Source organism: Podarcis cretensis, assembly GCF_951804945.1.
Source record: "Podarcis cretensis genome assembly, chromosome: 12".
NCBI lineage: Eukaryota > Metazoa > Chordata > Lepidosauria > Squamata > Lacertidae > Podarcis > Podarcis cretensis.
In genome coordinates this window covers 53,466,171-53,482,098 of record NC_137181.1, presented here as the reverse complement: position 1 = coordinate 53,482,098, position 15,928 = coordinate 53,466,171, and the positions used below count along the sequence as shown (strand labels likewise).

At 47.9% G+C, this 15,928-nt stretch overlaps 1 protein-coding gene across 1 annotated transcript in view; it reads right to left on the bottom strand.

Moving 5' to 3' along the window:
- The window catches only part of STAC (SH3 and cysteine rich domain), a gene marked incomplete at its 5' end in the record, with an annotated part of 81,121 nt that extends 70,861 nt beyond the window's left edge, over window positions 1–10,260 (bottom strand). The window contains one exon of the mRNA XM_079948257.1: window positions 10,141–10,260. Within this exon, the coding sequence (XP_079804383.1) occupies window positions 10,141–10,260 (120 nt within the window). The remainder of the gene's footprint in view (window positions 1–10,140) is intronic.
- Window positions 10,261–15,928: the final 5,668 nt, after the last annotated feature.

The window sequence follows — 15,928 nt, the reverse complement described above, 5'->3', positions numbered from 1 at the left end:
CATGAACGCAACGGCATTGCCTTGCTGCTACCAAGATCTGCTAGAGGTGTGAAGCTTATAAACATGGGTTCACTACAGCATTTTGTAGGAAGGATTCAATTGCATATTGAAAATTCGGCTTTGTGCATTAAAGTAGATTAAAGTATTTTGGTAAAACACTTCTACTCTCTCTCTCTTTTTTAAAAAAACAGACTTTGTCAAGTGACGAAAGGAATGGGGAAATGCACTAAGAACTGATTAATGCGAAGATGTATAACCACAGACTGAACTTTGGCAAACTTAACAAGATTTATCTGTCCTGGAGGAGGGTTAGTTGGGATTTTGCATCTTTTTCTTGTAATTGTTATATATTGGTAATCAATGAAAATATATTTAAATAAAATAAAATGGAAACATTCGCTAGTGAGACAATATTTGAATCTAGGCAATATGTACAAGTAAAGAGGGGGAGATACATTACACGCTGGTACCTCAATCAAGACAGAAGTTTAAAATCAGTTATTCATAGATAAATACCAGCTCTTCCTTGCTTGGTGAATGGATACACCTTGAAAAGTTCACAGTGTGTATGTCCAGTTTAGTATCTAATTCACCCCCTCCTCTGCATAAGAAGTCTCATTTATGCACAATGTGTACTCACCATTTTATGCAGACGTATGGAAAACAGCTTTGGAAGAGCTGGCTGTTTTCAAATCCTCTTTGGGAATATTTTTTAAAGAGCTTCCCTCCTTGAAAGTGAAGTTTGCATGCTGAATGTTTACTCAGCGGACTGAAGGATGGATGAACATAGTCTGCATGCCATTTCCTTGCCCTTTTAAAATATTCAGTAGCTGGTAACCTATCCGTCACCAATAGAGACTCAAAAGGTATTAATTCTATTATGCAGGGGAAATCTCCATGCAACTCTATCGGTCAAACACACCATGACTTAAAACCAATTAGCTTCAATAGGATTGCAAGCTGGATAATCTAGCTCAAGGGCTGGGTCTTCTCTGCACATTGGAAACTTAATTTTATTAGGCTGTATTTACTATCCATTAAGCGTATGGGGGGATGGGTTTGTGGGTGGGTGTGCCTACAAATGCATAGCAGTCTAGGGAAAGTCAGTGTTTACAATAGGCTGTAAATGAACCTTTCTCATACTTTCATTGGAAGTGTGCTGAGCTGCTAAGTTATAGCTGCTTTTTCATGGAATCCCCTTTGGCTCAGGAACAGCTCATCCTTTAGAAATCCGCATGCTTGCTGGCAGGGACAGGATTGTGTTGACCTGGCACTTCCTCTGAGGTTTAAGGAAACTGAACAGACAATAGTGACCCTCCCTTCGTAATGGGTCAGCGCAAGGGCTATGAAGGGTAATGCTACGAAGGGTAATGGCGGTGATTCTCTCCCATGTCTCCTCAACACCCTTTGCTTATACAGTGATACCTCAGATTAAGAACTTAATTTGTTCTGGAGGCCCGCACTTAACCTGGAACTGTTCTTAACCTGAGGTATCACTTTAGCTGATGGGACGCGGGTGGCGCTGTGGCTTAAACCACAGAGCCTAGGACTTGCCGATCAGAAGGTCGGCGTTTCGAATCCCCGCGATGGAGTGAGCTCCCGTTGCTCGGTCCCTGCTCCTGCCAACCTAGAAGTTCTAAAGCACACCAGTGCAAGTAGATAAATAGGTACCACTCTGGTGGGAAGGTAAATGGTGTTTCCGTGCGTTGCTCTGGTTCTCCAGAAGCGGCTTAGTCATGCTGGCCACATGACCCGGAAGCTGTACGCCAGCTCCCTCGGCCAACAAAGCGAGATGAGCGCCGCAACCCCAGAGTCGGTCACGACTGGACCAAATGGTCAGGGGTCCCTTTACCTTTACTTACCACTTTAGCTAACGGGGCCTCCCGCTTCTACCGCACGATTTCTGTTCTCATCCTGGGGCAAAGTTCTTAACCTGAGGTACTATTCCTGATTTAGCGGAGTCTGTAATCTGAAGCGTCTGTAACCCGAAGCATCTGTAACCCGAGGTACCACTGTATATGAATACTGCACCTTGTCTGAATTCAATTGCTCCAACACGATGATGGGCAACTTCCAGCCGGTGGACCAAATTTTGGCCTGCAAGGTTGTTTCAGCCAAGCTCCACCCACCTGCTCTACACACCCACTTGTGGGGTAGGAAAGGCTGGGGCTCAACTGAAAGCAGGTTTGCAGGTCCTGCTGGTTGGTGGTGCCTGCAGAGCCTCTGGTGTTCTGCTTTCCAAGAGCTCAACAAGCAGCTGACGCCCAGGCCCTTCAGAAGTGCTGCACTTGGGAGGTGCTGAGCATAGGGCTTTAGGAAGCTTTGCGCAAATCTTTGACAGGTGCCAATCACCTGGCATCAGTATGACATCAGGTGATTGACCCAGGGGTAGTCTTGTCCAGGGGTCTCACGCAGGGTCGACCTGGAGATTCCAGGGACTGAACGTGGGACATTCTGTGTGGAAAGTGATGCTCTACCACTGAGCTGTGATCCTTCCCAAAGGGCTGTGTGCAGTGAGCTGCTGTCAGTGCATGATTCTTGAACCCTCGTTCCAGGAGTTGCTCTCTGAAAGTGTCCTGCTGAGGGAGCTATGTGGGTGTTATATAGGGTGCAGTGAAGTCATAGGGCATTCCAATGCTGTTTTTTGAATTGGACCTAGTCAAGTGAGGAACTCAGACACTTTTATTGCTTTGCAAATAACAAAAACCAGAACATGCTGTAGTGCACAAATGTTCACAGCAGCCAGCTTTAGGATTTTGCACAAGGGGGTAGGAAGAGGCAAATGTTGTGAAAGGAGACCCTGATATTATGCAATAGGAGAAGCATTAAAATGTAAGCAGGGAATCTGCAACTTTCCAGATGTTGCTGGACTCCAACTCCCATAATCTCTGGTCTTTAGCCACAATGACTGGGGCTGATGGGAGCTGGAGTCCAGCAATATCCTGAGGGTCACTGGAGGCTCCCCATCACCATATTAGAAGCTCAAAACAGAACACTTGGTTAGAGTTTGATTAGAATTTTTCTAAAGACTCTGCACTCAACTCTCACCTGTAGCTCCCAGAAGCTGTCAATAATACAGTGGTACCTCGGGTTAAGTACTTAATTTGTTTTGGAGGTCAGTTCTTAAGCTGAAACTCTTCTTAACCTGAAGCACCACTTTAGCTAATGGGGCCTCCCGCTGCCGTCGGAGCACAATTTCTGTTCTCATCCTAAAGCAAAGTTCTTAACCTGAGGTACTATTTCTGGGTTAGCGGAGTCTGTAACCTGAAGCGTATGTAACCTGAAGTGTATGTAACCCGAGGTACCACTGTAATAATAATTTATTATGTATACCCTGCCCATCTGGCTGGGTTTCCCCAGCCGCTCTGGATGGCTTCCAACAAAATATTAAAAATACAATAAAACATCAGACATTAAAAAACTTCCCTAAATGGGGCTGCCTTCAGATGTCTTCTTCTAAAAGTCAGATAGTTGTTTATTTCCTTGACATCTGACGGGAGGGTGTTCCACAGGACGGGCGCCACAACTGAGAAGGCCCCCTGCTTGTCAGCATACGACAGCGGCCACACCTCGGGAACAGCTTTGACTGGCCAGCTAAACCATGTGAAGGTGGCTGATGGGTCTCAAACTCTCTGTGAGTTAGAGACTTCCCCTGCATGTGAAGACAGCCTCTGGCAGATGGAGTGGACAAGACCAAGAGTGGGTCCAGTGGTCAAGAAGGTGGTTTCTGAATGGGTTGAAGAGGGCAGTGGCGTAGCGTGGGTTGTCAGCACCCGGGGCAAGGCAAGTAATTTGCGCCCCCTAACCCGGGGCAAGGCAAGTAATTTGCGCCCCTAACCCCTAACCTGCGGCCGCTGCCAGCTTCTTCTTGCTGCTGCCTGGGCTGGTCGGGTGTGGTTCTCTCCCGCGCTCAGCGCTGCGCTGGGCGGCCGCTGCACTGTCCCTCCCCCAGATAGTCCCTCCCTCGCTCTCTCTCCGCTCCGCTCCGCACCGCAACGCATGCCTGGCACCCTCCCCCTCCACAGTGGGCGGCGACCCGGCAGCTCGGATCAGATTCGCACAGCCAGCACTGCAGTGAGAGAGAGTGAATGAGCCAAGTAGGGGCAGAGAGCTGTGAGTGTGAGCGCGCCCCCCTAAAATGTTGCGCCCGGTGCGGCTGGCCCCCCCTGCACCCCCACGCTACGCCACTGGAAGAGGGAAGTGAGGGCAAATGGGGCTCATCAACCCGAGAAGGTAGCTCATCAAGGAGAAGGAAAATTCAGGTCCTGCCTTGTATGTCATCTTTGAGAGAAGAAAAGGCTAGGGAGTGCAGTCCCTAAGACGGTTGGATGGTGCTTTGTACACCTCCTTCTCCTGTAGCTGGTGCTAAACGTATTGCTCTGCTTTCCTTTGGATGACATCAGTGAGGCCGAGAGTGGAGCCCAGGACTTCCATGCACTCTGCCCAGGATTGTGCCCCGGGGAGATCACTTCTGTGCTGCTAAAGCAGCGGTTTGACTTCACCCTGGAGGTCTATTCTCTCTCAAGACAGACAGATACCAGCAACAGACATGGAGCCTAGTATGACTTCACTTAGAATAAAATACCCCTTTCCCTTCTCATAGTAAAGGATGACTGAATCATAGTAAAGCACTGATAAATTTGACATGAATGTAGTAGGATTCTACAGAAACCGCTTTAAATTGCAATTGTGAACAGATCATTACATTCCAATAATTACAATGCCAAGATAAATTCATTTCTATGATTCCTTGGGTTATAATTTTTATATTGAAGCTTAAGAGACAGGAGTCAGAAGAGAAAAGTAGAAAGATTTGAATGAGATGTTATAGGAGAAAGCATTAACTGGCCAATCTCTCCTGAAAGAGCAAAGTTGAAAACTCTTCCAGAAGTCAGGATTTGCTCCATCCCTAAGAATTTTGGTAAACATACAAACTGGACCCATCAAACTCTACGAAAGCATGGACTGTATGTATAGAAGAATATTTAGAAGAATCACAAAACCAAGCCGTAAAATCTATAATCTATCATGTAATAAACTATCATGAGAAAACTAAAAAAGGGAACAAGCAAGCAGCAAGCAAATATTATCCAAGATCAACACTGCATTTCAAATAGTAACTCAACAAAAATATCCCAAGTACTGTATATTATAAAGGTTAAGAATTCGTGTCAAATAGCAGAAATGCCTATATACAATAGAACATAGATAAGACCAGTCCACCACCTATATAATAAGCTGAAGCAGACAGGCAGACAAAGAAATAGATAAAAGTAATTAAAAGAAATAATTCAGGATTGTTGCTAGCAATGGGATCAGATATATAAATGGCCCAATATGCTGTCTCCATAGGATCAGGTTTTATGCTACGATGCAACAGTTGCCGTGGTGAAGGCTGCTGACCAAGTTCTAATATAGTAAGTGTCCATTGGCAAACACCTCCCTAGCTTCTGCAAACCACAGCTTTTTAGGTTTAGGTTTTGTGTGCCAGGTATATATCACATACAGCAGTAAGGTACGATGTGATAGTAAACAGAGTACAACCATGCAACCTCAGGGGTGTCTGTTACTGCTTGTTCCACTGAAGTGCAAGTTAGACTTCATTCAACCAATTAAGGCAGATCAAGTTGTGTGACCCTTGGCAGTTTTATGGGCTGGAGTCAATACTAATAAATGCACTCAGAATGAAGCAGGTGGCGTGTTGTGTGAAATGCTAATCAGATGTCGAAACAGTACCAGTAATTTGAATAAGGGTAGTAGAATCTGGCCTGTAATTTTTGGGAGACTCATACCTAAATCCAAGACACATTTGCTTAGGGTGATGGAGAATGACCAAGTATGTGTGGTTAGGATTGCTTCCTTAAAGGATCAAGTTTAACTAGGCAGGCTGCAAGTGTTTTAAAACAAACGTCAATAGGTTTCATTTGCAAGTAACCCTAAGCCACGGTTTGTTTTAGACAACTTGCAGATGAGCAAGCAAGCCACATTGATTCTCCCCAGCTTTCTTTGTGTCCCATCAGCCCTTGCCTTGGGCTCTTCAGCTTTGCAAACTTCTGGAGTGCAGTGGCCAAACTCACTAGGGTGAGTTACAGCAATTTAAAAATACAGTATTCAAAACGAGTTTTAAACAGATTGGTGCAATTAGCACAACTCAGTCCCACCTCCCACCCCAGTTCAAGCTGATCTGTAACTCACAGCCATTTCTCACAACCAGCAGCATCACGCAGTAACACTTCATCTCGACTGCAGACTGACAGTTGGAGAGTGCATGTTTGGAAGGGAGTGGGGAAATCTTACTATACAAAATAAAACTGGAATGCAAAGGAGAGGCCAGTTTACGTTTCTTGCCAGCATGCTCTTTGAGTTTGAATGCATCGATGTATTAACCCACCTTAAAACCCTCTAACTGCAGCTAGACGTGATTCATCTGGTGAAAAACTTGGTAGCTAAATTGGTAGAGCCTGAGACTCTTAATCTCAGGCTCATGGGTTCAAACCCCATGTTGGGCAAAAGATTCCTACACTGCAGAGGGTTGGACTAAATGACCCTTCCAACTCTACAATTCTACGATACATTGATTCTGCTGATTGGCATTCTGTTATGGTTTAGTGCAGGGATAGAGGTCTAAACCACTGAGTCTTTTGGGCTTGCCGATTGAAAGGGTGGTGGTTCTAATCTGCGTGATGGGATGAGCTCCTGTTGCTCTGTCCCAGCTCCTGCCAACCTAGCAGTTCGAAAGCACACCAGTGCAAGTAGATAAATAGGTACCAATGTGATGGAAAGGTAAACGGCGTTTCCGTATGCTTTGGTTTCCGTCATGGTGTTCTGTTGCGCCAGAAGCGGTTTAATCATGCTGGCCACATGACCCAGAAAGCTGTCTATGGACAAATGCTGGCTCCCTTGGCCTGAAAGCGAGATGACCACTGTACCCCGTAGTTGCCTTTGGCTGGACTTAACTGTCCAGGGGTCCTTTACCCTTTACCTTTTAGTGGAGGCATGGGGAACCTGAAGCCCTGCAGATGTGTTGGTCTTCAATTCCCATCAGCCCCAGTCAGCGTGACCAATGGTCAGGTTTGATAGTTGTAGTCCTACCGTATCTGAAGGGCCACACATTACTTATGCATGGTATAGTGGTTAGAATACCTGACTAGGCCAGGATCAAATCTATGCAACAGTGAAAGTCCACAGACTTCGAGAGGGATTAGATCCCGCAAGAGACATCCAGAAAATCTAATTATAAATGATGTAAGCTGAATGGGGCAGGAGTGAGGGAAGAGTTATGAAAAAGTGTCCAATTGCAACTATCCATTAAACAGTAATTTGAAAATAATTGCACCAAGGATCACTTGCAATCCCTTCTCAAATGACAGGTACTTGGCAATAAGCCTCATTTATTTCAAAGAACTTTTCTCAGAAAGTGAAAAAGTGCCCACTGTGTTCTTGGCTCTCTCCCGGCCTTCTTTCTAAGGCCAGAAGGAAGTAAGAAGATCTGCAAGAACAGTTGCTTTCACATGTTTCCATGAATCAGAGCTAGGACCACACATGTAAAGGACCTGTAGGAGCAGCTGCCCTGGAGGGCAGGTCTCAGAGTTAAGGCCAAAAGGCAGCCACGGAATTGCAAGAGCCGCCACCTTAGTGCTGTGTTTACAAAGTGCACCAGTATAAAAACTGCCTGACTTTGCCCTTAAACCTGGGATCTGTACTCCAGAAACAAAAGCTGCCACATGAGTGTTGCACCCATGGAAACAAAACATCCAGTTATGATATCTGCCTGTTACACTTGTGGGTAGGGAAGAGGGAGCAGTGTACTGTTCTTCCCTGCCCTAATTATTTATCTACAAAGCGGGAGTATAAAGCAATTTCAGATTAAGCAGTAACCAGCAGGGATCTGAAACATTATTTTTTTTTGGGGGGGGGCGTGTTTCTGATCTCCAACCCTCTAACACGAATGCCCCTGGCCAAGATAGAACAGGGGCCTTTGGAGAGCATTCTGGGGTTCACAATGGAGTGGATAAAGTTTCAGGATGGATGAAGAAAAAGGACACATTTTCCCTTTCCTCTTCTCCTGAAACCTTCCCCTACTGTGCTAGGGTCTGCAGGTGAGGAGCAAGGGGGCTGCCCGAAGGCACAGAAAGCCAGAGTGGAGTGCAAGCGTTTGCAACATGCTTGCCTTCTCCCGTGAAAAGGGACATCCGTGCCGGCTGCCTGGTCTACGACCATAATAAATAAATTGATTGATTGATATAACATCAAAGGACACCAGTCTGGGACTGGCTGCCACCCTTTAATATTTTTAATAAAATGAACATATATAAAGCTTCGCCATCAATGGCTGCAGATGTGTACTAATAGTACAACCCCAACGTGTGCTTGTTTGAGCCAATTACCAAAAGCAAAACTAGTATGGATATTTCAGAAAGGCCATGGTTTCCCACCTGATAACAAACAAACTCCAGAACACCCCTCCACATCAAATCATAGTTCAGTGGTGTCCAAACTTTTTTCAAAGAGGGCCAGATTTGATGAAGTGATTGAAGTTCTTGAGCTTTTTAATTATTTTACCCCAAAAGTTGTTGAGCTTTTTTTGGGATTGAAGTTGTTGAGGTTTTTTAAGGATTTTACCCCAGGGAAAAAACTGCCACAGGGGCCAGATTAAACTGACCAGCGAGCTGAATTAGGTCCCTGAAACGGACTTTGTTCATGCCTGTCATAGTTAGTTACTATAAAAGGTAAGGAGAAAATGAAACCCTATTTATATTTCCTGAGTTTAGGCTGCAATCCTGTCATCATTTGCCACTGACTCATATATATCTCCCATAGATTTGGAAGGAAGTAACACATCAATAGCTATAATCAAGACTGTATGGTGCTGTAGCCACAAGCAATGCACAATCCCTCTTTGACAGCATGGTGGCAAGTCCATTTGTCCACATGACCTCCTCATTCAAAGCACAAACTTCCATCCTGCTGAGTACCACCTTTGAAGTGCCAGTTAGGATCATATCAACTTCCACGAGGATGCCCAAGGCCTGTCAAGGCGGCTACAGCGACTATTATCCATTTTACCCTACTAATACTATTCTGGAGGAGCGTTCCAAATCTATTCCACTTTCAACAGGAGGGGATGACTGTAAAATGGCAAGGTGCGCATTTCGGAAGATGCTGCAATCCTTTTCAAAGGGCGTGCCAGAGAATTGTGGCACGTCACATCACTAAATGTGATGTGATCACTAAATGGCAAATGTGCGGGTCGGTCTTCTGTTGAATACCAGGGCACAAGGTCTATGAGAAATTGAGTTTATCAGCAGCTACACTAATAGCTAACAAGTTGTTTTAGGTAACTCCTGCCCCTTACGTCATGCTCCCGTTAAAGAGCACCGTTGTTCTGCTCATCTGCTCTTCCTTCTGCTCACTTACAGATCTTTGTTTCTAATTCAGGTAATCCACTCAGAAACTTCTCACCTATTATATCACTTAATTTTGAGGGACGGAATGCAGAACAGAAGCATCATTTTCCTCAATCAGGTAAGCCAAACCAGGCCAATAAAATATAATTTTTGGGGAGGCAAGAGGGGGGTGGTCCTGTTTATCATGCTCTTTATATATGTTGGAAGCCGCCCAGAGTGGCTGGGGCAACCCACTCAGATGGGCGGGGTACCAGACAATAAAATTATTATTATTATTATTATGGATGGCAGTTCTTCCCCTACAATAGCAGCTCTTCAGCTAGACTTCAGCTCCTGACCTATTTATCAGCTGAATGGCAAAGTTCCTGGAAAGACATTTTTTAACATACACACACACAGGCAACTTTCCTATAATAAATCTGTCACAGCCTATTTCATGAGGATCAACACGTGATGCCAGAGCAACCGGAGTGCCAACCAGAGGAATGGTCTGCCAGAGTGCTTTGAAACCTCTCCCTCCAGAAAATAAATGCAATAAACAAACTAATTCCAAAACCCAGCCCCCCCCCCCCGCTCTTTCCCAGGCAGCTCCGCCAGGTGAATGGCGAGATCCCACCTTAAAGACATTTTTGCAGGCGCAAAAGGAGGACGGGCACGTAAGCGCGCCTAGCCATGGAGAGAGATCGATCCCCTCTCCGAATCGGGATCCACGGATGGAGCGAGCGGGACCGACCTTGGATTCCTGGCTGGTGGTGGAGGCAGGCGAAGGCGGCGGCTGCTCGGGGCTCTCCGGGTCGCGCTCCTTCTCCACGTCCTCCGGGCTGACTCGTGTCGCGTCGCTGGGCGGAATCATGTTGGAAAAGCCTCCGTCTGGGGAGCCGCTTGTTTATTTCACCTTCTCCGGCTTGGCCATTCCTGCCCGGCGGCGCGGATCGGGTCTTATTCGCAAGTGGGGGAGCTCCTCGCCGCCTCCCCCAAAAAGGCTGCCCGCCTCCCCCGCCTTCCTCCTCCTCCTCCTCCTCTGCCCTCCTCCTCCTCTTCTCCTCCACACACACACACAGTTAGGGATAGCTCTCTCTACGGGCGGGGAAACTGCCCCGCGTCCGCCGGGCGAGGCGTGCCGAGCGGGGAGTGAGCCGGCGCGTAACGCGTGGAGCCGCCGAAGCAGCGGGGAGGGGGAGGAGGAGGAGGAGCCCGGGCGCCCGGCGCGGAAGAAGCATGTGCCGCCGGAGTAGTGGAAGGGGAGCCACGTGCAGCCCCAGTGGCGTAGCGTGGGTTGTCAGCACCCGGGGCAAGGCAAGTAATTTGCGCCCCCTAACCCGTGGATTTGCGCCCCCTAACCCTAACCCCCAGATGTTGCGCCCGGTGCCAGTGGCGTAGCGTGGGTTGTCAGCTCCCGGGGCAAGGCAAGTAATTTGCGCCCCTAACCCATGGATTTGCGCCCCCTAACCCGTGGATTTGCGCCCCCTAACCCTAACCCCCAGATGTTGCGCCCGGTGCCAGTGGCGTAGCGTGGGTTGTCAGCACCCGGGGCAAGGCAAGTAATTTGCGCCCCCTAACCCGTGGATTTGCGCCCCCTAACCCTAACCCCCAGATGTTGCGCCCGGTGCCAGTGGCGTAGCGTGGGTTGTCAGCTCCCGGGGCAAGGCAAGTAATTTGCGCCCCTAACCCATGGATTTGCGCCCCCTAACCCGTGGATTTGCGCCCCCTAACCCTAACCCCCAGATGTTGCGCCCGGTGCCAGTGGCGTAGCGTGGGTTGTCAGCACCCGGGGCAAGGCAAGTAATTTGCGCCCCCTAACCCGTGGATTTGCGCCCCCTAACCCTAACCCCCAGATGTTGCGCCCGGTGCCAGTGGCGTAGCGTGGGTTGTCAGCTCCCGGGGCAAGGCAAGTAATTTGCACCCCTAACCCATGGATTTGCGCCCCCTAACCTGTGGATTTGCGCCCCCTAACCCTAACCCCCAGATGTTGCGCCCGGTGCCAGTGGCGTAGCGTGGGTTGTCAGCACCCGGGGCAAGGCAAGTAATTTGCGCCCCCTAACCCGTGGATTTGCGCCCCCTAACCCTAACCCCCAGATGTTGCGCCCGGTGCGGCCGGCCCCCCCCTGCAACCCCCCACGCTACGCCACTGTGCAGCCCCACGCCGCGCTGCCGGAGGAGCCCCCGCCAAAGCGGAGGGCGGCAGGACGAGCCCACGGCTGCTGCGGCTGCTGCCTCCGCCGCGGTGGATCACATTTTGGATCAAGCTCGTCTTTCTGCATTCTGGATCACACTTGTCTTTCTGCATTCTGGATCATGCTTGTCTTTCTCCAGTTTGGATCACGCTTTTCTTGCTGTCACAGACTAGTAGAGGGGTCCCGAGGGCAGTGGCGTAGCGTGGGGGGTGCAGGGGGGGGCCGGCCGCACCGGGCGCAACATCTGGGGGTTAGGGTTAGGGGTAGGGTTAGGGGGCGCAAATCCACGGGTTAGGGAGTGCAAATCCACGGGTTAGGGGGCGCAAATTACTTGCCTTGCCCCGGGTGCTGACAACCCATGCTACGCCACTGCCCGAGGGTCATCTAGTCCAACCCCCTGCGAGGCTGGCATCTCAGCCAGATTGTACACGACAGGTGGCCATCCGACTTCTGCTTAGACATCTCCAAGGGAAGAGAGTCCATCACCTTCGGAGCTTTACTGTCAGAAAGTTCTTCCCGAGATTGACTTGGAATCTTCCCTCTTGTTGTTGTTTATTGAACTTATATATATAATTCTTCCCACTTGTAACTTGAATCCATTGGTTGGGATCCTGGCCTCCGGAGCAGGAGAAAACAAACTTGCTCCCCATCTTCCCTGTTTAGCTACAGTGGTATCTCAGGTTACAGACGCTTCAGGTTACGGACTCAGCTAACCCAGAAATAGTACCTCGGGTTAAGAACTTTGCTTCAGGATGGGAACAGAAATTGTGTTCCGGCGGCGTGGCAGCAGCGGGAGGCCCCATTAGCTAAAGTGGTACCTCAGGTTAAGAACAGTTTCAGGTTAAGAACGGACCTCCGGAACGAATTAAGTTCTTAACCCGAGGTACCACTGTATTTGACATGGCTATCATATCAATTCTGGATCTCCTTTTCCCCCAGGCTAAACATGCCCAGCTCCCTCAACCATTCCTCATAAGGCTTGGTTTCCACACCCTTGATTATCCTGGTCGCCCTCCTCTGCACACGTTCCAGCTTGTCAATATCCTTTTTAAATTGTGGCGCACAGAACTGGACACAGTACTCCAGTTGTGGCCTGACCAATGGTCTGTTATTTCCCTTGACTTCTGTTGATTCAGCCTAGGGTCATAGGATTGTAGAGCTGGAAGGGACTGTGAGGGTCATCTAGTCCAACCCACGGAAGGGCAGGCTCAGGTAGAATCATAGAATCATAGAGTTGGAAGAGACCACAAGGGCCATCGAGTCCAACCCCCTGCCAATCCTTATGGGATGTGCAGCCTGGTTCTCTTCATGTTTACTAGAAAATAAATCCCACTGATGTCAGTTGTGCTTCTTGCCATGTGCAGCAAGGAGCACATCCCATCAAGCCAGCTAAACTTCCTTCAAAGTACATTAGTTTAGAATCAGGCAACAGCAAGTGCGCAATAGGGATGATTTAAAATAATACATTTATGGCTCTGATAGCTCATCCTTCCCCTTCAAGGAGCTCAGACTGGTGTAAATGTGACTCACATTCCTTTTATTCACACAACACCAGCCCTGTGAGCTTCATGGCTGAAACAGGATTTGAACTCAGGTCTTCTCATTTGTAGGCAAAAGCTAATCATGAAGTTACCCATTCTAGACAAAAAGGCAAGGCGGATGAGGATGAGGAAGGCCAATAGCCTTTATTAACTTCACTCTGGGCTCCCTCAGATGACCTGCTTTTGAAGCATTCGGCCTGACTTACTTGCAGTGGCGTAGCGTGGGTTGTCAGCACCCAGGGCAAGGCAAGTAATTTGCGCCCCCTAACCCTAACCCCCAGATGTTGCACCCGGTGCGGCCGGCCCCCCCCTGCACCCCCCACGCTACGCCACTGCTTACTTGCGCAATGCTTCTGCGGAGGTTAGACAATGTCTTTTGAGCTTTTGTTCTGCTAGGTGGTTATATGCCTTCCTGTTAACCGTTAGCTCAACGACACACGTTTTGGTGCATTTTCACATCACTTTCCTAGCCACAAAAGCTGTGTGAGCAGGGTTTAGGTGAATTTGTTGGCTTCAAGTTACAAGAAAGGAGATTCCGACTAAACATCAGGGAGCACTTTCTGACCGTTCGACAATGGAACGGTCTGCTACAGGAGGTTGCAAACTCTCCTTTCTTGGAAGTTTTTAAGCAAAGATTGGATGACCATCTGTCATGGGTGCTTTAGCTGAGATTCCTGCATTGTAGATGGTTGGACTCAGTGGCGTAGCATGGGGGGTGCGGGGGGGGGGGGCGGCCACACCGGGCGCAACATCGGGGGGGGGGGCGCTCCCACTCACAGCTCTCTAGTGGAAGAGACTCGAGTGCTAAAATCCACGGGTTAGGGGGCGCAAATTACTTGCCTTGCCCCGGGTGCTGACAACCCACGCTACGCCACTGGTTGGACTAGATGACCCTCGGGGTCTCTTCAAACCCTACAATGATTTATGATTTATGTGAGCTGTGCTATTCTGGCTGCAGGATCTAGGGACAAATAAGCACTGATGAGACAAAGCCTGTGACAAAGGATGATGCTTATTTCCTCACATGTCACGGTGCATGAGCACTTAGGGATGCTGTTTAGCGTGAAGCAGGCAACAGTAACTGCATGCAAAAAGGTATCATCAGTTATTGCTGTCCCTGGTTGGGGATGAAGATGCACAAGGGCCATGGAAAGGTCAAATAAGGTATGTCTGTGCTTCATAGGGCAGTGTCTACAGGTTGCTACAGTGACAATGCTAGCACTCCAGGGACTTACTAAAGCATATGACCTCTGTTATGCAGGCTTCTGGCATTAATACACATTCTTTATTCTGTTCTTGCTCTCTCCCTCTCTGGTTCACTTCAGAGGCTCTTTTACAGACCATTGTTTGGAGAATCGCATTCATCCTTTCCCTCCCTCCTCTCACTCAAATTCCACCCTCTATTTCCTGTTTGCAGTGACCATAGTTTCCTGTGACTTCAAAATCAGGCTTCTGAAGTTAGTGCAAACCTCCAAACCATGGTTTGCAAACTCACTTCAAACCACGGAGATTCTTTTCCCCAATCCTGACATATTTTTTTTTTAATCTACAGCAGCTTCATTATTAATGCAGCTTGTTTAGCCATGTACATTGTTTAAAAAGCATCCACAAACTGAACTGCATAATACTGATGATTTATATGAGGCAGAAGGCAGGAAAAGGATCAGCATGACATTGAAACTCTTGTTTGGATTGTCAGATCTGGCAATTAAATAAAAAGCTTTTTCACTGTTAAGCAAAGAGCTGCAGAAAGAATTCACAATACATATGGCACCCAACAGATCTGTTAACAGTCAATAAATGTAGGGCAGAACTGCAAAACAGCAAGCTGCCATAGCCTTACATAGGAGCATAAGAGCCTTCTGGATCAGGCCAAAGGTCCATCTTGTCTAATGGCCAACCTGACACCTGTGTGAAACCTGCAAGCAGAAACGACACTCTCATATTTGCAACAGCCCTCTTGTATTTGCTATTTCCAGCAAAGGGCATTTGGAGACATACAGGCTCTGAAAGTGGAGGTAGAGTAACCACAGTCACTAGTCAAAACAAAATAAAAAAATTCCTTCCAGTAGCACCTTAAATACCAACTAAGTTAGTTCTTGGTATGAGCTTTCGTGTGCATGCACACTTCTTCAGATACACTGAAACAGAAGTCATCAGACCCTTCTATTTCACTTCTGTTTCGGTGTATCTGAAGAAGTGTGCATGCACACGAAAGCTCATACCAAGAACTAACTTAGTTGGTATTTAAGGTGCTACTGGAAGGAATTTTTTTATTTTGTTTTGACTATGGCAGAACAACACGGCTACCTATCTGTACACAGTCACTAGTGGCACTGATTTATCCTTTTGTGAATTTGTCTAACCCTTTTCTAAAGTCATCCAAATGGGTGGCCATCTCTTGTGGGAAGAAATCCCAACCGCTCAATGCGCTGCTGTGTGAAGCAGTTTCTTCCATGTTTAGCCTGGAAAAGTAGAGACTGAGAGGAGATATAATAGCCACCTTCAACTATCTCAAGGGCACACAGAGGAGTGAACATGCTTGTTTTCTCCTGCTCTGGAGGGTAGGGTTCAAACCAATGCCTTCAAGTGAAAAGAAAGGAGATCCCAACTTAATATACGGAAAAAACTTTCAGAGGGTAAGAGCTGTTCGACAGTGGACTGGATTCCTTTGGGTAGTTGTGGACTATCCCAGAATTGGTGTAGTGGTTAAGAGCAGTAGACTTGTAATCTGGTGAACCAGGTTTGCTTCCCTGCTCCTCCACATGCAGGTGCTGGGTGACCTTGGGCCAGTCACACTTCTCTG